General features: G+C 43.3%; 1 protein-coding gene across 7 annotated transcripts in view; it reads left to right on the top strand.

Annotated features, from left to right (window-relative positions):
* The first annotated feature begins 2,807 nt into the window (after nucleotides 1–2,807).
* The window catches only part of FUCA2 (alpha-L-fucosidase 2), a 55,290-nt gene continuing 34,996 nt past the window's right edge, over nucleotides 2,808–23,101 (top strand). For 5 of the 7 annotated variants that reach the window (XR_004538890.1, XM_033939113.1, XM_033939114.1 and 2 more), the window contains exons 1-3: nucleotides 2,808–3,224; nucleotides 13,523–13,710; nucleotides 16,556–16,895. Coding sequence is in view for 6 of the 7 variants with exons in the window: in XM_033939113.1 (XP_033795004.1) it covers nucleotides 3,001–3,224; nucleotides 13,523–13,710; nucleotides 16,556–16,895 (752 nt within the window). In the remaining variant the exon portion in view is untranslated. Of the gene's footprint in view, nucleotides 3,225–8,683; nucleotides 8,707–11,442; nucleotides 11,774–13,522; nucleotides 13,711–16,555; nucleotides 16,896–23,101 lie in introns of those variants that run through there. The other 2 variants (XM_033939117.1, XM_033939116.1) reach the window with 2 other exon arrangements.

Below are 23,101 nucleotides of genomic sequence, written 5' to 3'. Positions count from 1 at the left end.
CTTTACAGAATAGCATGCAGCTAGACGCACATACAAATCCAAATTGGTGCCAACAGTGGCCAATTATTGCTCTCTAGCATTAGCCAATTAAGTTACATGTGCATCTCAAGACTGTGCCCACATTTAGGCCCAACTAGGTGCCATATATAGAATCCAGGGGCAAGTATAAACATCCATTTAAAAAAAAAAGTCAAATTTCAATGGATTGAAAATCAGCATATACATGTTTATATTTATTATTTAAAAAGGTATACCCTGCCTAAAAACCTACATGGTTTCCAAACAATGTACACAATCATTTAAAAAACATTACATATGCAAATATAATAAAACAACTCTCCTTTTACAAAGGTGCGCTAAGCGTTTTAGCGTATGCTAAATATTAGTGCATGCTAACCATGCTCTAAACACTAATACATGCATGTTAGTCTATGGATGTGTTAGCAGTTAGCATGCATGTATATTTAGCGTGCGCTAAAACGCATAGCGCACCTTAGTAAAACAGGGGGTTAATATCAGCACTACTGTTCAACTCCTCGCTTGCTCACATAAAGGCACTTACAAACAACTGTGTCTTTAACAATTTTTTAAAATTGCTCTGCTAGCACACAAACATACCTCTCTCAGCAATGCATTCTAAAATTTCACCCCCAGCTGTTGAAAACATTGAATCAATCTTTTTTTACATGATGTATCTTAGCTCCTCTATCCATAGATAGCCTCATACTACCTTCCTGATCTTAATGCCCTCTCAGGGCAATACACTTCCAACATGTCATGAAAACATTCAGGGGCTACAGAATAGCTACATAAATTTGTACATGTTGGTACATTTGTGCTTATCTTTGCCATTTTAGAACAAATAAACCTGTAAAGCTGATGCTGATCTCTGCATGAGGATAGCAGACCTGTGCAAGAGATCAGCAACAGAAAACCTCAAAACTGCACCAGTACAAACAATACACAAACCATACTTCTCAAAAATAAAAAAAACACAGATATATCCTTCCAGATCCTCTCTGCTTCATTAAACCCTTTAAAAACTTCTTTAAACCCTGTTTTTTTTCTCAAGTAGCTATTAAATTTTTAACCCTGGTTACATTATCTTTGCCATTTTAGAACAAATAAACCTGTATTTTCCCAGTGCTGTTCTAAAACTAGTTTCCCTTGACAGTTTGGCTTTTTTTTGGGGGGGATAGAGTGAGAAAGACCTTCCCCCATTCCTCCATTGGAGTGCTGCTCAATAGCAGCTGATCACTAAATTCTAAACATGCTTGGTGGCAGGTGTTCCTCTCAATGTTGATCTTTTAGGTCACAGATGTTTAGCCCCTTCTGAAATGGGGACTAAGGGTTAGATTATTAAAAATATATGTTAAAAACTGATGGGCCGCTGTCGCAGCTGTTATTGCAGCGATTTAAAAAAAGCAAGTCATTCTCCAAAAAATGCTCATGCAAATGAGGTTGGCGGAGAGTAGCGCAGATTCGCTAAATTTGCATGTGCCTATGGCTGGTGATAGTGATGTGGACATGCACAGAATAAATACAAAAAACCAACAACAAATTGAGCTGCCGAAGTCAAGTAACCCCATATCTCTCCCCCCCCCTCGACAGTGGGAGAGCTGCACACTCCCTCCGGCCGCCAAGCAATACCTCCCCCGATTCCCCCTCCTTCGGCAGCGGGAGAGTTACCCACTCTCTCCCACCACATCGCACAATCACCTGACACTGCTACCCCCATCCCAGCAGCAAGAGAGATGCCCACTTCCTTCGGCCACCAAGCATCGCACCGCTCCTGACATCACCCCTCCCCACAGCAGCGGAAGAGATGCTCACTCTCTTCCGTCCCCATCCCCTCCCCTGTGACTTCGATGACCCCTCTGCTCCTTCCCCCTTACTTTGCTTACAATGGCTGGCTGGAGGTATGCCTACTCCCTCAAGTCAGCAGGCCTGTCTTTTTAAAATGGTGGGCTGTCCTTTTTCCAGGGAGGGGCCTAAGGCTATAATTGGTCCAGGTTGTTTAAGGCCTCTCCTATGGGGGTTGGGGTGTGCAGTCTGAGCTGTCAAACTTCACTTTCCTGTCAGTGCCTGAGCCAAACAGCGCTCAGGCACTGATTAGAAAATAAGGTAAGGACAGCTCAGACCTGTTGGCAAATTATGGCCGCAAATATGGCACAAGGTTAGAGAATCACTCGGTGATTATAGAGATTTACTCGGGGTGATCATTTAAATATTAATGACCTGTTGTACTACATTTGCATGGCAGCATAGAAGGTTGCTAGAAAACTCGGGAAAGACCTCAGTAAGCCGTTTTGATGATCCAAAATACATGCACACTAAACTGACTGGAACCGGTTTAGGAGCACATTAAAGGCAGATTTTAGTTTTGAGAATCTGCCCCTACATGTCTATGAACTATGGTTTAGAAAAAAAAGGTTGGGGGGGGGGTTAAATCGCTATTAAAACAGCTATAGAATCTACATGTGTAAATGCTACTATATATAGTTAGAGGTGTTAGTAGCATGCACTTTTATGTAAGAGGAATACGTTTCTGAATTAAGAAAACGTTATATTACACACGAGTACGTGCAGAGTCCAACTTTATTAAGCGAACATCCCACTTCAGACGTTGTAGTGTTCCTCGGCAACGTCACGCGAAGAGCCAATCAAATAGACGTAATTTTATCTTCACGCGTTCAGTATGACAGCACAATCCCTGTGCGCTAGCAAGAAGCGGTAGTCTGCCTGCCCCTGACCTTACAGCGCGTGCGCAGACACCGTACTTCTCGGCCAACCATTGGTTTGAGAAACTCGAGGGGGGGGGGAGGATTGGAATCCAGGAAACGGAGAAGTTACACAGGAGTGTTCCACTGTTCGTCACGCCTCCCACCTTGGGGAAGGGCAGTAGCCCTGGCATGTTGTCAACTGATGGCGGTCATGTGAGGAGTCGCCTGTAACCTGATCTTATGCAGGTGGTGGTCCATTCACACGCTCGCCCTACTCATGGCTCTGGCCATGGGAGCATGGAGAAGACTTGGCTCTTTGCAACATGTGGCCACCCCCGTTATCCTCTTGCTATTGGGCTCCGCGTGCGCACAGGATTATGAACCCACCTGGGACTCTTTGGACTCCAGACCTCTCCCCGCTTGGTTTGATGAGGCCAAGTTCGGAATCTTCATCCACTGGGGATTGTTCTCTGTGCCCAGTTTCGGCAGCGAGTGGTTCTGGTGAGATCATCTGCTGTCTCCCTATCTTTTCTCCTCTCTGTGGGTTCATACTTTGTTACTTCCTGCCACGCTGATCTGTAGGTCCACTCATTAAGCGGCTGATCTGCACAGTTGTAAGGATCCCTTGCAGGCTACCTGTACATACTCATAGCTCTGACCCGCACCACTCATACTCAGTATTACTCCTTTGCAGAGCTGTCAAGTTACCTATTCCAGAAGAAAGACTTTTTTTTTTTTAACCAGTCCTGGTTTTAAATTTACATCCTGAAGCAGTGTAGTACCTGTATTTGTAATCATGATTACAGGTCACATAATGCACCTGGATGAAGTTGGTAGAAATCCAGGACTACCACTACTACTACTTATCATTTCTATTGCGATGAAAGGTGTTAACAGTGCTGTACATTTAGGCCCAGATTCTCTAAAAGTGCGTCCCGATTTTAGGCAGCTGTAGGCGTCCTACAGTTGTCTAATCAGCCAATCGGGATGCACGTTTTTTTAAAAAAAATGCTCCCCAGGCAGGCTGCCTATATTGAAGGCGAGGCCCGCAAGACACCTAGGCCCTGATTCTGTATAGGACGCCCGGGAGAGGCGTCCTATTCAGAATCGGCCTAAACTAAACCCCGATTCTGTAACCGGCGTCCATGTTACAGACGCGGGTTAGAGAATCGGGTTAGATTAGACACGGCCCGCTACACTTATCGCGGCAAGGGATCTCTCTGCCGCTATAAGTATAGCGGGCCGTGGCCCCCTGACCGATCACTGGCAGGAGGGTGCCCAAACCCTCCTGCCTGAAGACGCAACCCCCTCCCCGACACTACCGACCGCCACCCCCCCCCCGACACTATCGACCGCCCCCCCCCCCGACATTACCGATCCCCCCCCCGACAATATCGGTCGCTGGCAGGAGGGTGCCCAATCCCTCCTGCCCGAAGACGCACCCCCCTCCCCGACACTACCGACCGCTCCCCCCCCCGACACTATCGACCGCCCCCCCCCCCGACATTACCGATCCCCCCCCCCGACAATATCGGTCGCTGGCAGGAGGGTGCCCAATCACTCCTGCCCGAAGACGCACCCCCCCCCCGGCGCTAATAACCCCCACTCCACCAAACCTGTTCTTACAGATGGGTCTTGCACGTCGAGCAAGCAGGCACGCCTCGTCGAAATGAGGCGGGCCCGCCCCTTCCCGGCCCATCCCGCCGAAGCCTAAGGCCTGATTGGCCCAGGCTCTAGAAGCCTGGACCAATCAGGCCTTAGGAATAGCGGGTCCGCCCATCCCTACTAAGTCTAAGGTCTGATTGGCCAATCAGGCCTTAGATTAAGTGGGGATGGGCGGACCCGCTATGCCTAAGGCCTGATTGGTCCAGGCTTCTAATGCCTGGGCCAATCAGGCCTTAGGCTTCGGCGGGATGGGCCGGGAAGGGGCGGGCCGGCCTCATTTCGACGAGGCGTACCTGCTTGCTCGACGTGCAAGACCCATCTGTAAGAACAGGTTTGGTGGAGTGGGGGTTGTTAGCGCCGGGGGGGGTGCGTCTTCGGGCAGGAGGGATTGGGCACCCTCCTGCCAGCGACCGATATTGTCGGTGGGGGGGATCGGTAGTGTCGGGGAGGGGGGTGCGTCTTCGGGCAGGAGGGATTGGGCACCCTCCTGCCAGCGACCGATATTGTCGGGGGGGGGAGATCGGTAATGTCGGGGGGGGGGCGGTCGGTAGTGTCGGGGAGGGGGTTGCGTCTTCAGGCAGGAGGGTTTGGGCACCCTCCTGCCAGTGATCGGTCAGGGGCCACGGCCCGCTATACTTATAGCGGCAGAGAGATCCCTTGCCGCGATAAGTATAGCGGCCGCGTTTACTTACAATGTAAACCAGCATTTTGCTGGCCTACATTTTTAAGCTTCTCATCTACTAGGGAGACGCATAGGGCCGCCTAGGTTCAGCCTAAGGCCCGCCTAAGGCCCTTAGACGAGCTTAGGCATCTTGCGGGTCTCCCTAGGCTCCCGGAGGCACCTTCAGGCCTGCCTGGGGAGCATTTTTTTTAAAAAAACGTGCATCCCGATTGGCTGATTAGACAGCTGTAGGACGCCTACAGCTGCCTAAAATCGGGACGCACTTTTAGAGAATCTGGGCCTTAATATTCAATAGACAGTCCCTGCTCAGAAGAGTTTACAATCTAATTTGGTTTTTTTTTTGTTTTTTTATTGAAATTTTATTGAAATTTTACAAATACAAAAGTACTGTATAAGAATAAAACAAAATAATAAACTGCAGATACCAAAATATACATAATAATATGCAAAATATAGGGCTCCTTTTATGAAGGTGCGCTAAGTGTTTTAGTGCAAGCACCAGATTAGCGCCCGCTCGCTGAAAATCTATCACCTGCTCAAAAGGAGGAGGTAGCGGCTAGCGTGTGGGGCAATTAAGCCCACGCTATTCCGCGTGTTAAGGACCTAACACGCTTTTGTAAAAGAAGCCCCAAGTATACTTAATATACAAAGTAAAGTTAATTGGGATTTATGAGAGTCCTTACATATTCATCAAGAGGGGTCCAAATTTTTGTGAATCTGGCTATGTTATTTTGTTTGAATGTTATTATTTCCTCATACTTTCTGATGACACAAAGGTGATTCCACCATTTGTAAAAATTAAGCCTAGAATTGTATTTCCAATTGGAAACAATATGATGGATAGCTAAGGCAATCATAAAATCAAATATTTTTTTATATAATGGTGGTATTGATATATCTGGATTAGAGGAACACAATATGATTGATTATATGACATTGGCAACTCATTAATATTCATGTTTAAAATTGAGCAGATTTTGGACCAAATGTCTGACCAGTAAACTTGTAAGTTAGAGCAGTGTTTTTCAACCTTTTTATACCTATGGACCGGCAGAAATAAAAGAATTATTCTGTGGACCGGCATCGGTCCATGGACCAGCAGTTGAAGAACACTGGGCTAAGTCATGGGCCAGAACCCGCCCATCTCTACCCAATCTCCAACCCAGACCCCACACCCATAATAGTACTAATTGCACCTTGCACGTCCAGTGCCTCATCTGGAATCCTTCCCTCTGATGCTGCAACATCAGAGAGAAGGCTTCCGGTTCAGGCGTAGGATGCCCGTAGGAGCCACTGCCTGTAGCTTTGTGCACTGAATCAGTTAGAAAGAGGGAGCTGGCTCGAAGATAACGCAGCATCGATCGCACCGTGGACCGGCGGTTGAAGAACACTGTTTTGGGCCTGATGCATGTGCTGGCCCTGTGGATCGGCAGGAAATTTCTGTGGACTGGCACTGGTCCATGGACCGGTGGTTGAAGAACACTGAGTTAGAGCATTCATATAAGAGGTGTATTAGAGTCCCAGGTTGCTGTTGGCATGACCAACAAAGCTCTGAAGTCACATGTAACACTTTAGCCATTTTGGCAGGGGTCCATTATGCAGCCATTATGCATAATGAAAAATGTAGATTGGCATATGGATGCCGACATAGTAGGTCTAGCTGAGAATGCCCAGAAGGATTTCCAATCTATTACTCTTGGATTTTCATTTAGATCTGTTGCCACTGATCTAGAGCACAGTTCTTCAACCGCCGGTCCGCGGACCGGTGTCGTTCCGCAGGAAATTTTTGCCGGTCTGCGCAGGGCCGGCAAGATTGACTCACTTCAACTTCCTGCCGGTCCGCGCAGGGCCGGCAAGATCAACATCTGAAGCGTGCGCTGGGCCGGAGAGATCTTGGGGAGCCTCCGACAGTGGCTTTCTCCCCTCTCTGCAGCTCTCTTTTACTTCCCAGCGCAGCGATTCATGAAGGCAGCCTCGGGGCTTTTGCTGAGTCGCGGCTGCCTCTGATGATGCAACTTCCTCTTTCCTCAGAGGCGGCGCGACCCAACAAAGGACCCGAGGCTGCCTTCGTAAATTGCTGCGCTGGGAAGTAAGAAGAGCAGGGGAGAAAGCCACTATCAGAAGCTGCTGGGCAAGGGAAAAAAAGGGACAGCTGCTACTGGAGAGGGAGAAGGAGAAGAAGAGATGCTTCTGGGAGGGGAGGAAGGAAAGGAATCTGGGAAGCTGCTGGGCAAGGAAAAAAAGGGACAGCTGCTACTGGAGAGGGAGAAGGAGAGATGCTTCTGGAAGGGGAGGAGGGAAAGGAATCTGGGAAGCTGCTGGGCAAGGGAAAAAAGGGACAGCTGCTATTGGAGAGGGAGAAGGAGAAGGAGAAATGCTTCTGGGAGGGGAGGAGGGAAAGGAATCTGGGAAGCTGCTGGGCAAGGAAAAAAAAGGGACAGCTTCTACTGGAGAGGGAGAAGGAGAGATGCTGCTGGGAGGGGAGGAAGGGAAGAGAGTTACTGCTGGACAGGAGGAGGAGGGAAGGGAGAATGAAAAAAGGAAGGAAACAGCTGGCAGAGAGATTAGGGGAAGGGGAGGGGAAGGGGAGACACAGGCATGAGAAAGTAGAGAGATTGATGTTAGAAAGGGGTCAGCAGAAAAATAAGCAGAGAGGGACGACGATGATAGATCTGGTGTAGGAGAGATAAAAATGAAGAGAGCAGTGAAGCTGGAATGAATCATGTAAAAAGGAGAGAGGGGGCACAAGCTGGATGGAAAGGGGAGAGGGGCATAGAAAGAAGACAGATACCATATGGAAAGGGGAGAGGACAGACAGTGGATGGAAGGGGCAGATGCTGGATTGAAGAGACAGAGAGGGCAGACGCTGGAAGGAAGAGAGTGAAAAAAAGATTGAAAGCAGAAACCAGAGACAACAAAAGGTAGAAAAAAATAATTTTATTTCTATTTTGTGATTAGAATATATCAGATTTAAAATATATATCCTGCTAGAGCTGGTGTTAGACATAACTGGGGACTGCAAAACCCAGGCAGTGCTTCTTTAGCTTCCAGCTGGCTTAGGGCGCTCTCTGACCAGGGGGCAGTTGCCCTAGTTGCACTCCCCTAAAACTATTCCTGTCATGTGTGACTTCAGTATTCTGTTAGCATGATATTTCTGTGTAGCAATCTGTAGTAATTTGGCTTGTTCAGTTTTCTTGATAGTAGAGGGGATATATGTGAAGGGGAGGGTAGACAGGGGTTTTGTTGATCCTTGCTCTGAATTATTTGTATTTATAAAATGACAATTCTACAGAATATTGTTTCTTTTTGTACTTTAATAAAATACATTCAATATAAAATCATAACTGAGGCTTGTGTGGATGGGATCAGATGATTTGTGGGGACCGAGCTCGCGGAGATGGGGCGGAAATGGGGTTTTTTAATTTTAGTCCTAGTAGTTTGCCGGTCCACAAAATAATTCTTTTTTTTCTGCCAGTCCACGGGTGTAAAAAGGTTGAAGAACACTGATCTAGAGGACTTTGTCCATTATTATGTATTTAGTGCTGATTATCTTCTTCACAGAAAATTTTCTTCTGCTTTACATATTCTGTTGGTTTCATTTCTGTATTTACAGGTGGATTCTCATTCCTTCTGTTGGTAAGAAGTAGTGCTGCCTGATTTTAGAGATAAGTTTTTCGATTCAATTTGTCCTTTTGAATTGATTTTTCGATTTGATTCAATTCACTTTTCTCACCCATTAGGGCATTTTTTTTTTTTTAAACGTCTTTGTTTTGGTTTATTTTTTAGCCTCTTTACCCATCCTAGCCTCCTTTGCCCTCTCTAGCCCTATGCGGCACTGTAATATAAACAAAATAAATAAAGACTTTTCCTCCCTTTGTTAGGTCCTAGCTCATGCTCACTGTCTTAACACCAACTCTGGCAGGATACACATTTCAAATCTGATATATTGAAGTCACAAAACAAAATAATTTTTTCTACCTTTTGTTGTCTGGTGATTTTATTATTCAAATCATGTTGGTCCCAGGCTTTGGTTTCTGTTTGTCTTCTGTTAACTTGCTCACCAGGGTCTTCTGCCCATTTGACATTTTTTTGTTTCTCTGTGCTCATCATCCCTCTTCCATCTCTGTACCTTCGCTTCCACTGCCATATCCAACATTTCTTTCCCACTGTCTGCCGTCTCTCTCTATTCTACCCCCCCCTCCCCCCCACCTTGTGCCCTGGTTCAAACCTCTCTATTCCCTTCCATGCAGCATCTCTTCTTTCCTCCCCTCCATCATCATGTATACCATTTCTTTCTATGCACCATCTCTCTCTGCCCTCTACCCTATGTCCAACATTTCTTCCTCTCTCTTCTCAATGCATGTCCCTCTCCCCTCCACCATATGCAGGATATCTCCCTCTCATTCCTTTCTATCTCTGTTGCATCTCTCCCTTCTTCTCCTCCAACCTATCTCCACCAATTCTTCCTCTCTCCCCCCATGTGCAGCAGCTTTCCATCCTACCTATTCCATTGTGCAGCACCTCCCAACCGATCCCTCCCCCCCTTCGGGCCTCCTAAAGTAGCAGCAGCAGTGGCAGTAATGAACAGGCTTCTCGTGGCCTGCCCACCAGAGCTTCCCTCTGCCACATCATCAATGATGTCATCAGTGATGCTGCAGAGGGAAGGCCCCTGCAGAGCAGAGCAGGAGAAGCCTGTTCACCATGCTACCTGTGCCAATACTAGTTATCACCACCGCTGCTGCTACTTTAGGAAGCCAGGAGGTATGTCAGGACTCAGGACTCACTGAATTAGTGAGTCAGATTTTTTTTTTTAAATAGAAAGTGAATCAATTCAAATTGGTGAATCAGACAGCACTAGTCAGAAGGCCTGCTCATGTTTAATTATAGAACTAGATTCTGGATGCTTGCTCTCGTAATTCTGCATTTTTTGTGCACTTGAATTACATTACATTAGTGATTTTTATTCCGCTTGTACCTTGCGGTTCAAAGCGGATTACATAAGAAGAGAACTGGACATTTCCAGGAGGGTACATGACATTGGAGAATACAGATTGAGGGTATAGACTTAATAAGAGAATGAGGGTATAGACTTAATAACATTGGGAAGATAAATCAGGTTACATTACATTACATAGCAAGTAGTCTGTTTCCATACGTTGGTAGATAGTCGGTTTTGGTAGGATGATTTAGGTTTCAGGTAGCTTTCTTGGCATTTGTTTTTTTTTTTTTTTTTTTCCCGTTTTTTATTGGTCGATTGAGGGTATGGTGCCCGGGAGTGAGCAGAGCCTGGTCGGAGTAAGTGGGGAAGAGGAGAGGGAGATTAGGTAGATTGTTTTTACTTTTTGAACAGCAGTGTTTTGATTTCTTGGGGAAGAGGAGAGGGAGATTAGGTAGATTGTTTTTACTTTTTGAACAGCAGTGTTTTGATTTCTTGGGGAAGAGGAGAGGGAGATTAGGTAGATTGTATATACTTTTTGAACAGCAGTGTTTTGATTTCTTTACGGAATGCTTTGAGGTCAGATGTTGAGGTTAACAATTTGGTGATGGAGGGTTCGAGTTTTGCTGCATGCTTTGCTAGGAGGTTATCATAAAGCTTTTTGCGATGAGTGCCTTTGAGTGGTGGGTATGAGAATGGTGTCAGTGTTCTTCTTGTTCTGGGTGGAAGGTTACGGTTTAGGCGATCGTTTAGATAGGCAGATGCAGTACCGTTGATTACTTTGAAGAGTAGACAGTATAGTTTGAATTGAATTCTGGCTCAAATCAGTAGCCAATGTGAATCTAGGTAGGCATTGGTGATGTGGTCAAATTTTCCGAGGGAGTAGATTAGTCTGAGAGCTGTGTTCTGAACGGTCTGTAGTTTTTTGATCATGTTTGTGGGGCATGGTAGATATAGGATATTGCAGTAGTCCACAAGACCTAGTACCAGGGATTGTACAATGATCCTATAGTGTTCTTTGTCAAAGAATTTCCTTATTTTTCTTAAGTTGCGCATTGTGAAGAATGCTTCTTGGGTAGTTTTGTTGATTTGAGTCTGCATAGTGCAGCATCTGTCTATCAGCACTCCCAGGATTTTGAGTGAGGTCTGGATTGGGTATTTGGTTGCTTTAATTTCCAGGTCTGTTATGGATGGGTTTTTGTCCGTTTCAAGCATTAAGAATTTGGTTTTGTCCGATTTTAGTTTCAGTTTGTGGTTTGTCATCCATTTTTCTACTTCTTCCAGTATTATTTCCAGGTGTCCTGTTGAGGTGTGGTCTTGGGTTTCGAAGGGGAGGAGAATAGTTATGTCGTCTGCGTAGCTGAATGATGTTACATTTAGGTTGTCTAAAGTGGTACCGAGGGAGGAGATGAAGAGATTGAACAGAATGGGCGATAGTGGAGACCCCTGCGGGACTCCGCATGGATTTGACCATAGGTTAGATTTCGTATCATTTGTCTTAACTCTGTACGTTCTTGTTTTAAGGAATCCTTGGAACCAGTTGTAAACCACCCCTGAGATCCCTATTGCATCAAGTATCTGGAGTAGTATGGTATGATCAACTAGATCGAAGGCGGCGGAAAGATCTAGTTGGATAATTAGGATCCTGTGTCGGGCTGTTGTTGATGTTAAATAGGCCCGGAGGCCTATGATGATAATTCTTAAGTATAATCTGTTTTGATGAGACCCATTCCTCCGCCAGCACTAGGAATGTACTGCCTTGGCTTGGTAAGCATGAAAGAGCTTTCTTGTTTGTATGTCCAATTTTTTCAAGTTATTTAAAATATTAGTCTACAGTTCTGAAGCTGTATAAGAGTACAGGAAGCACAAGCGGATTGATGGCTTGTTTTTTTATTTTTTACTATTAGAGCACTTTTCAATATCAATTTTAATCTCCTGTAATACCCTTTCCTTGTCTTTCAGTTCTTTATACTAGATTATTTGCTCCTTCCTCTACTCCTAGATATTTATATATCCATTCCTGTGAAGTTCCTCAATGGCATCAGAGATGTTTTCATTTTTACTCAATTTTCTTCCTATTAAAGTTGCTTAAGTCCATTTATCCAAGTCAAAAGTCATCCTGAAGTAATCTGAAAAACATTTTTGTGATGAGTGATGTGATATTGGTGTGAATGATGTCGCATTTTCTATATTGAATAATATATACTGTATTGCATTATAAGGGGATTGTGCTCCTCCTCTGTTAAATCATAAACTACTGGGACCTTTCTTGGCACTCCGTTTTCTTTTAAAGGAAAAGAGATTTTTGCATGTCATTCTTTTGTACAAGCTCTGATACTCAACCTGAGTTAATGGAACTAATGGAATGAACATTTTTCAAAGGAAGAACATTAAATTTAATGAAAGCTACTCTCCTTGAGCATCTTCCTATCCTATCAATCCACGTAAATTATGGGTTTTTGTGCTGTTGCTGGAAAACTTTGCAAACAGCATACGATACCAATGACAAGCAAACCTGTATTCAAGGATCACATCAGAGTTCCACAGAAACAAGGGAGTCCAACCCAATATTAAAGAATTTTTAAACAAGATCTGAATTGAACTCTGGAATTCTTTGCCGGAAAATGTGGTGAAAGCAGTTAGCTTAGCAGGGCTTAAAAGAGGTTTGTATAATTTCCTAAAACAAAAGTCCATAAGCCATTATTGTGATGGATTTGAGAAAATCCACAGCTTATTCATAGGATAAGTAGCATAAAATCTATTTTACTTCTTGGGATCTCAGCAAGTACTTGTTACCTGGGTTGGCCACTGTTGGAAACAGGATACTGGGCTTGATAGACCTTTGGTCTGTCCCAGTATGGCAATTTTTATGTTCTTTCCACCCTGCTCCTTTGGGTTGTGGTGTAAGTTGCAAATGTATTGGATGGTTGTGCTTAACATCAAGCTTGAAAATCTTAAGTTACTCAAACACCAATCTTGATGATACACAACATGGAGAGTAAACTTGTAAATTATTAACCTATTTTTAGGACCTCATACACCCAGGACATTACTCGGATTTTTTTCATGCCCTTGGTCCTTTTTACAATTATTTTCAAATGTGGCTATCATACCCACTATTGTGGAAGTAGCACGGCCCCTGAGGAAACCAAGGTGTGAAACCGTCAGGCAAAAATGCTTCCTCCTTTTTCTTTTTTTGAATGCACACACGAGTGAGTATGATAGCCAGATTTGAAAATAATTGGAAAAAAGGGCCAATGATGAATACACTACCCCCAGTAAGGGCATGAAAGAAATTTGAGCAATGTTCTGGGTGTTAAGAGGTCCTAAAAATAGGTTAATATTGTACGTTTACTCTCCGTGTTGTACTTAACATCAGCCATTTTGTTATTTCTAAGTGTTATTATGGAGTCATTGCAAAATGCTATTTTATACTCTTTGTTTATGTTGGTTGAAAAACTATTAATGACTTAAACAAATTAGTTTTTTTTTGTTTTTAAAAAAAATCTCTTTAAGGTGGTATTGGCAGAAGCAACATATGAGCTGCTATGTGCGCTTCATGAAGGCAAATTACCGTCCTGGATTCACCTATGAAGATTTTGGTCCTCTGTTTACAGCAGAGTTCTTCGATGCCAATCAGTGGGCAGATATTTTTGAAGCATCAGGCGCCAAATACATGGTTCTAACATCAAAGCATCATGAAGGTGAGCTAGGTGGCTTCCAGCTATTTCTGCTCATACATCCTCCTCTTTTATGCTAGGGGTCTGTATTCAAAAGAAAACAAACAAACCCAAAAAAGGGAGATCCTTTTTGGTTAGGGGGTCTGTATTCGGCACTGCAGAACTTTAAGCTTCCACCCCTATTTCTGTTAGAAATGACTACCAGAGTTATGGAAGACATGGCTAGAAATGTCACAGAGATGGAAGTAAGTGTATGATTGAGGTGGCTGACATCTCTCGCTTTGGTTATTTTTGCCCAGCAGGGTTGTGGGGCATAACAAAGTGTCATGTGGTAGTAGTGTGGGTTCTGTGCTTTGGTTTGGGGCCTAATACTGTATCTGGGAAGATCTACAAACAGTTCAGCTGTGAGTAGGTAAAGGCAAGACCACCCCTCCCCCCTGAGGCTGCTGTCTGGTAGAGAGCCAGATGGAATGGTTATATTGGTGTCTCATGCGTAGCCTCTGTCTTGTATCCAGTGGGTACTAGGGTTATGCATCGTTACTCTCATCTGAAAAGCTCAGGCATTACCATGCCTTCAGCTCTAATATTCTGAAAGAAAAGTGAATTCCCCTAGCATTTTCCAGCCCATTGGGATCCCAGATCTACTACCTCATCATTTTCTTCCAACCAGACATAGCCTTCTTCCAGCTCACACCTCGGAGAGGAGGCGTAGCCTAATGGTTAGTGCAGTGGATTATGACCTGGGGAACTGGGTTCAATTCCCACTGCAGCTCCTTGTGACTCTGGACAAGTCACAAAAACTTAGATTGTGACCCACTTTGGACAAAGCACCTGCATATAATGTGGACAGGACTGTGCATTTCTAGTAGCACTATAGAAATTAATAGTACTACTGCCGCCTGACAAATATTGAATATTAAGGGGAGAGGATTTGATATATCACCTTACTGTATGCTCTTAACTTTTGAAAATTTACTAGGGCTGACTGCATAAATTTATAGTCAGAATTTCACTATATTCAATATGTCGCAAAACTTCTAAATAGCATAAAAAGTGTGGGACAATGGGCAGATTTACGGTGGGGATAAAAGTTGAGAGCCTAATGCTGATTTTCAGCACTAGGCTCATACGTTTAGCTTCATAAATCTAGGCAAATGAATAGCAAGCCTAAATGTATAAGCATAACTTTTAAGCTCTTAAGATGAATTTTTAGCTGAAAATAGGGTACTATATATTGAAAGCAATACTATCAATCCTGAATAAAACCAAGTCTCAAGCTGTTCTAATCTTTGGGCACACTATATTTATGCCAGGTGCGCACAGTGGCATCTAAGTCAAAACTAGGTGCCTAATTCAAAAACATGTTCACGATCCGCCCCTAACCATGCCCTCTTTTTACTATGCACTTTGGACTAGGCGCCTAACTCTCAATTAAGTTCAATTAATGGCAATTATGATGAGCTAATGATCAATTATTGGTGCCTGTTCAGTTGTTTTTGGGGGCTCTGTGTTCCTCTGTTAAGTAGGAGGAGCAGAAAATAATGTGTCTGATTTTCTGCAAGACCTAGTTCACGGGTACAATTGAACACTACTTTAAAGACTCCTCTGTGGATTAACGGAAAAAAAGATTACCAAAGGTAAGAACCTAATCTTCCATTACTAACCTACAAGTGTGTTCATTCTGCAGCCCCTCGGTATTTCCCCTCTCTAGTCTCCTTATAAGCCTCCCCAAGAACTCTCTTCCTCAGATAAGTTACTTTTATCTGTACCCTTGTCCACCACTGCCAATTCCAGACTTTGTTCCTTTCACCTTGCCGCCCGTATGCCTGGAATACACTACCTGTGACTGTGCAGCACGCCCTTTCCCTTACCTTGTTCAAAAGTAGCCTGAAAATACACCTTTTCGAGATTGCCTTCAACTCATAACCCTTTCCTCTCTGTCCTCTGCTCATCACCCTGCTAGCCAGCAGTTTAACCATCCCCTGCTAACTGTAACCTCTACCCTGACATCCTGTTTGTCTGTCTTGACTGATTAGCTTGTGAGCTCTTTTGAGCAGGAATTGTCTCCTTCGAGTCCCTGCACAGCACTGCGTATTTCTCTGGTGGTAGTAGTAGTGGTAGTTTGACCCAGTCTGGCATTTATTTGTTCTTAAGATTCTTTTTTAACTAAACTGAAGCAGATTTTCAAATGATTTGACTGCATAACTTCTGGATTTACCCAAACCAATGTTTTGTGTAAATTCGTCAATCCGCTGACCACATACATTTTTGCTTCGCTAACTGCTTGTCAGGATAAGTGGAGTGAAGAGCATGCTGGAGCACATTTTAGCTGGAGAGTTGCTATTCAAAGTTCTCTGGTTATATTTAAGTCAGGTTGCACAAATAGTAGGCCTGATATTTTTAATTTATCTAAGTTTTATTCTGATACTTTATAACTGGCTATGTTAGGTAGAAGAATTTAAGCAATTAATTTTTTTTTTCATTTAAATGTACCTATTGCTTGCTATATACTCAAAGCACTCTGAGTTAGGTACAACATAATTAAAAAAATAATAAGAATTTAAAATATATCCTCTCTATACATCCCTCTTGTTTATATCATAAGCTGAATAAATCAGGCCATTATAATGAACAAAATCACTTAAACATTCTCCTCCACAATAATTCAATCCTTGCATACTGTACATATAGATTGTAAATTTTCCATAAACAATTATAATGCAAGCACTAACAGTTTCTCAACAAATCGCTGTGCTTGCCATGTCTTTTTCTTCCTCTTAACTCTGATATAGCCTCATTGGGATTTTGACTTCCTCATTTTCATATAGTCATACCGTATTTTTCACATTTGTTTTTATTATGTTTCTAGGTTTTACCTTGTGGAATTCAAAGTATTCTTGGAACTGGAATTCAGTAGATGTGGGACCAAAGCGAGACATTGTGGCTGAACTAGCTAAGGCAATTAGGAGTAAGACCAGCCTCCGCTTTGGACTGTACCATTCTCTCTTTGAGTGGTTCAATCCTCTCTTTCTGTCTGATGAAAGCAATTTGTTCAAGACAAGAATGTTTTCATTTACTAAGTCACTGCCTGAGCTATATGAGCTTGTGACCAAATACCAACCTGAAATCGTATGGTCAGATGGAGATGGAGATGCACCAGATGTGTACTGGAATAGCACAGGTTTCTTAGCTTGGCTCTATAATGAGAGGTAACATCTATGGATATTATCTTTTAAGAATCATTTAGGTATTTGGGATGCTGTGGGGCAAAACAGAATAATTAAGAAAGAATCTTGAGAAAAGAAAATATTAGCTTGTCTGCAAATTCTGATAATTGGGCAAATTGTAGTAATTTTTGTGGACTATGATAACGTTATTAGGTAGTAAAATGTGTGTTCCAGTATGTGAGCTCATCAGACTACATGGATGCCTCCTTCTTATGTGTAAGCTAAAGACAGAAAACTATGTAGTTTTGAAATTGCATATACATTAGGAGATTTTGTTAGGAGTCCATTAGCATAATATAGGAGCAATTTTCAAAGAAGTTCCCCCAAGGGTAAATTGATATTTACATGCAAGGAAAATCCATTTGAAAATTGGTTCTCTCTACCTGTGCATGGAAAAGGAGCGACCCTGGCTTCCTCCCAGTTTCTATGTGTGGGACCCCATATTTCCAAAGGGAAACTCGGTGGGAGCTGCAAAGCTTTGGGTACAAAGCTGCAGAGTCCTAAGGGATTATAAAAAGGTCTCCCTACAAAGTAGTAGATAATAACAGAAAAGGATCAATTAGCCAAATGCTGACGGGATTTGGCACCAAAACCGAAACTCAGCCCCCTCCCCCCTCCCCTGTTGTGATTTCTCCCCACTTGACACCTGGTGGTCCAATGGCCTCCTTTGGGGGCAGGAATAAACCTCACTCATTTTGCCCTATGCCACTGCGCCAATGGAAATGGCTGCGGAGACTTCCTGTGGCAGTCTCATGAGACTGCTGTGGGAGGTTGCGGCAGCCATTTTGTGGCTGGAACCTGCACAGGTAGGAGACTTGCTCTTGCCCATTCTGGTTCTAATTGCAAAATGGCTGCTGGGGCTTTCTGTGGTAATCTCAGCAACCATTTCCATGGAAACAGCAGCACAGGGCAGGAGCAAGGCTTCCTAAGGTAGGCCCAGGGAGGGCATACCCATGTTTGACGGGAGAGGGGGAGAAGGAAGGCCAGAACTAATAGCAGAGGGGGAGTGCTGCCAGGAAGGAGGCTTTTTGTTTGGGTGGGAGGATATTTTTGTTCATGGTTTGGTTTCTGCTGATATCAAGTAGCCAAAACCCACCTTTTTGATATAGCCTTCAATTCGTAACCCTACTCCCCACTGCTCACCATCCTAGCCAGCAGATTAATCATCTTCCCTAACTGTATTCCCCACTCTGGCATCCTGTTTGTCTGTCTGGTCTGTTTAGATTGTAGGCTCTTTCGAGCAGGAACTTTCTCTTCGTGACTCTGTACAGCGCTTTGTACGTCTGGTAGTGCTCTAGAAATAATTAATAATAGTAGTAATTTTGGTTTCAGATTCAGTTTCAGTAGAAACCAAAAATTCTAGGTTTGGTTGGGCTCTAAATTGGCCCATGTGCTTGGGCCTTGTTATTCCTGCAGTATTATATCCCAGTAAGGATGTATCCCAGCTGTTAGCCATAGTATTTGACCATTTGTAGGATATCACTCTATTTAAGATTTATGTTTTCTCCAATCCTGGGTTATTTTAGGTAACAATATATAAAATCCCCCTTTTAGTTTACACCAATTTTTTTTCTTTCTTCTTATTTTTTTCTTTATGCAATTTTATAGTTACAAACCAAGTAAACCTTGTACATAAATAGTGCACAAAGAAAATAAAGAACAACAATATAGGATCTCAAGAATTAAAATGGGTGATCTCCCCCCAAAAAAGAAGCCACTACAAAAAATGTAAACTGAAGGCAATCACGACAGCCCAGTACACCGAATAATACTTGATACAAGGGATGCACTAACGCTACTGACATTCAGTAAGTCCACAGACAACCTCCCAGCAGTTAGAAAACATATAACAAGGAAAACATTTTTATTTGAGTGATATTTAACCACATCAAAAACAAAGCCCCCAGATGTAATTCACTAGGTCTCAGTAGCAGAAATTTGCCTTAGTTTCTTCTAGGGTTTCCCTTGAGATAATCTGGAAAAAATCCAAACTTTCGAAACAGCTTCTGGTGATGCCAAAATATAATTTCAGCACTAACCCCCTCTTTTACCAACGCATAGTGCAGGTTTTAGCGCCAGCAGCGGTGGTAACTGCTCCGACGTTCCTAGGAATTCTATGAGCATCTGAACAGTTATCGCCGCCGCCGGCGCTAAAACCTGCGCTATGCGTTAGTAAAAGAGGGGGTAAGTGTTTCCAGAATTTGTGTCAAAAATCACTAGTGATGTAGGAGGAGAGACTAGATCTAAATCAGAGGTGTCAATATTTGTGGAGCCCCGTCCCCCCCTAAATATTCAGGACTTATAACTTCCACCCTGAGACTTTGTATTCACTCTTTTAAATGGCATTATGTTCCGTTTTTCATGGGGTTGTTCAGATAGATCTCAAGCACTACTCCTCCTCATTTTTATAGTTCTGCTAGACATATACAGCACTGTACATTAAACATGTATGAGACAATCCCTGCTCAATAGAGCTTACAAGCTAATTAAAACAGACAAACAGGACAAAAAGGGGTTAGGGAATTTTTTCATAGCGGGAATGATAAAACAGACATGGGTACTTTACAAGTGAGTGGGAATTAGGAGTTAAAAGCAGCCTTAAAAAGTGGGCTTTTAGCTTAGATTTGAATATTGCCCGAGACGGAGTTTGATGTATTGACTCGGGCAGTCTGTTCCATGTATACGGTGCAGCAAGATAGAAGGGAAAAAGTCTGGAGTTGGCAGTAGAGGAGAAGGGTACAGATAAGAGAGACTTACCTGAAGGACGGAGTTCCCGGGAGAAGTATAAGGAGGAATCAGGGAGGAGAGATACTGAGGAACTGCAGAATAGCACTTGTAAGTCAATAAGAGGAGTTTGAACTGTATGTGGAAATGGATAGGGAGCCAAATGGATAGGGAACTAATGTAAAATCTATTAGAGCTATAATCTGTTGCTCTTCACCAGAGGGCACTTCTAAATTTTTCTCTCAGAAGGCTAATGTCTGAGCCAGTTCATTTATCCAGGGAACTGTCACTTTCTGGAGGGTTAAGCAGCAACCCCACTGGCACTGACATGGCTTCTAAGAAGCCAAGTCCCCGCTAGAAACTTCTTCAACTGTCAAAGTAACCTACTACTACTTATCATTTCTATAGCACTACCAGAGGCACACAGCGCTGTACAATAAACACGTAAGAGACAGGGTACCTGCAGGGTATCTTTGTCTGTTCCATGTTGCATCTCACCTTTGTCTGGTGACAATGCTTCTATCAGGTACAAGTCCCAGGTCTGCCAAGGCTATGTGCTTTTAAGTATAAACTTTGTGCTCTAGATTGTTATAGGGGCTTTCTTAAATTTGGACTAAACTTAAAATCAAGCTGCATAGATGCCTTGAGGTCTTCCGTGTTCATAAGAACAACCATATTGTGTCAGACCAGTGGTTCATCTAGCCCAGTCTCCTGTTTCCATCAGTGGCCAATCCAGGTCACAGTATCTGGCAGAAACCCCAATAGTAGCAACATTCCATGCTAGCAACGTAGGGCAAGCATTGGTTTCCCCATTGTCTGTCTCAATAGCAGACTATGGACTTTTCCTCCAGGAACTTGTCCAAACCTTTCTTAAACCTAGCTAAACTAACCACTGTAACCACCTCCTCCAAGGTCAGACACACAGCCATGAGAATCTGCGTGCATCTCCACACCTAAAGTGGAGAGGCTGGACGCAATGTCAAAAGTATTGTATGTGCACCCTTAGCCAAATATTTCCAACATGCCTTTCTTTTGGCCCAAAAGACAAAGCTCAGCATCCTCCTCCTATGGGAAAGTGCCTGCAAAATCTAGTGCACTATAGACTAAACTCTGCAAGTAAATGCTTGTGTAGAGCTAGAGTCCTGGAAGTATGAGACTAGCATAAAGGCCTGATTGAACCTTCCTCCCAAAATAATCTAGGGTCTGAGCCTCAAGCATGGGGACACCAAAGCATGAGACCTGTAGCTCCTAGTCCTTTGAGAGTGGATCCAACCACCAGAGTGTATAGCAAATGGGTCTTGCATCTTTTGAAGCCAGTGGGAGTTTTCTGGGGCATGTCAAAAAGAGTGGCAGCAAATCAAAAAACTCAATGGTGAACCAATGAAGGGGCTTACCTCAACTTGAGCTCAGTACTCCAGCCCAAGAGGGCCTTGGGAGCCATGAACCCCCCCCCCCAAAGAAAACTTAAGTCTAAAAATGCAAAAAAAAAAAAAATGTAGAAGGGGAAGAAAACAAATTGTATGAGAAAAATACCTTCATTTGCAGGCACAAAAATACAAGGAAAAAAGGTACTGATGAGGAGATTGCTCCATGGAAAAAACAAGGCTGAGAGTCCCTTGCACATGTATTGGGCGGGAAGACATTTGTACATGCGTAAACCTCTTAAAGCTATAGAGGGCTGAGTAGTGTCTACATTGAGCTCTGTTGAGATAATGTTACCCAGATGTAAAGATACCACCTGCTTGTCCTGGGCGAATAAATGTGGCTGTTTCTGGAGCAATAAGGTGAAAGGGGCATATAATGTTCCTAAGTCTTTTTGTAATGAAATTAGTGACTGAGAGACTATCAGTAATAGTTGTAGACATAGGTGCTGTTCATATATTCTCTCAGAATAAGGTGTGAGTTATTTTATAAAGGGTGCCCCCTGCAAAGACCAGATCTAAGCCACAGCTGTGTCAGTTTCCAGTACTGCACACCAGCTTTTCTGACTTCATAACACAAATCTTGCATGGCTACACATCTATTCACAGGAAAAAGATCTAGGTGTCATTGTTAAGTATATTTTGAAGCTCTCGACTCAATGTGTGGTGGTGGCTAAGAAAGCAAATAGAATGTTAGGAATTATCAGGAAAGGAATGGAAAACAAAGATGAAAATGTTATAATGCCCTTGTATCGGTCTATGGTAAGACCACACCTCGAATACTGTGTGCAGTTCTGGATGCCGTATCTCAAAAAAATATATAGCGGAATTGGAAAAGGTACAGAGAAGGGTGACGAAGATTCTAAAATGGATGGGACGACTTCCCTGGGAGGAAAGGCTAAAGCGGCAAGGGCTCTTTAGCTTGGAGAAGAGATGGCTCAGTGGGGATATGATAGAGGTCTATAAAATACTGAGTGGAGTGGAAAGGGTAGATGTGAATCATTTGTTCACTATTTCCAAAAATATTAGGACTAGGGGGCATGTGATGAAGCTGCTAAGTAGTAGATATAAAACAAACTGGAGAAAATATCTCTTCACACAACCTGTAATTAAACTCTGGAATTCGTTGCCAGAGAATGTGGTAAAATCAGTTAACATAGTGGGGTTTAAAAAAGGTTTGGATAATTTCCTAAAAGAAGTCCATAGGTCATTATTGAGATGACTTGGGGGAAATCCATTGCTTGTTCCTAGGATGAGCAGTATGGAATCTGTTTTGCTCCTTGGGATCTAGCTAGATATTTGGGACCTGGGTTGGCCACTGTTGGAAATAAGATACTGGGCTTGGTGGACTTTTGTTCTGTCCCAGTATGGCAGGTCTTATGTTCTTACATAAAGTAGCAATTCACAGCTTATTGTGGAGGCATTAAAGAGCAGCCCCAGTTGTACAAAATTCACTTATAAAACAGTTGTCAACAGCTAATGTTTTGACAAGAAGTGGTATCTTTCTAAAGGTGAGAAAACCAATGTCCCACCACTGGTCCAAATTCTTGTTTCTATTTTTAAAGCTTTTAGGAGACACGGTTTGTCCTATACTTGTATGGGCTTCTAAAATTAATCCAAAGTTACTTAGGATAGGGACACAAATCACCATTTACCTCAAAAATGTGCCCTAAATAGAACATTCAAGTATCTGCAAGGCCACCCACACATCACACATACACCTACAGTCTGAAAAAAAGAAGACACAGAAAAAAGTGGAGAAAATGCCTCAGTTAAGCTTCATATGGCTAAAAAAACTCCACTTATGTGTCTTCACTATATCAAAAACAGTGGTGAAAAAATGAGGCACAGTAGCAGCCCCCCAAAAAACACCTCACATCCAGCACGCCAAAATTTCACATACAAACATTGTGTGAAAAAAGATTGCAGTCCAGAGGCACAGTCAGAAATATTGCAACTTGAGCCTTAGCTGTCCACGAAGTCCCAGCTGTCTCCAATCAGGCTTATTTGCCTGATTGGAGAAAGGCCTCGTGGATAAGCAGC

The sequence above is a fragment of the Geotrypetes seraphini genome, chromosome 3 (assembly GCF_902459505.1).
Source record: "Geotrypetes seraphini chromosome 3, aGeoSer1.1, whole genome shotgun sequence".
In the NCBI taxonomy this organism is placed as follows: domain Eukaryota; kingdom Metazoa; phylum Chordata; class Amphibia; order Gymnophiona; family Dermophiidae; genus Geotrypetes; species Geotrypetes seraphini.
The sequence above is the reverse complement of the archived record's forward strand: the minus strand, read 5'-3'. Positions and strand labels throughout refer to the sequence as shown.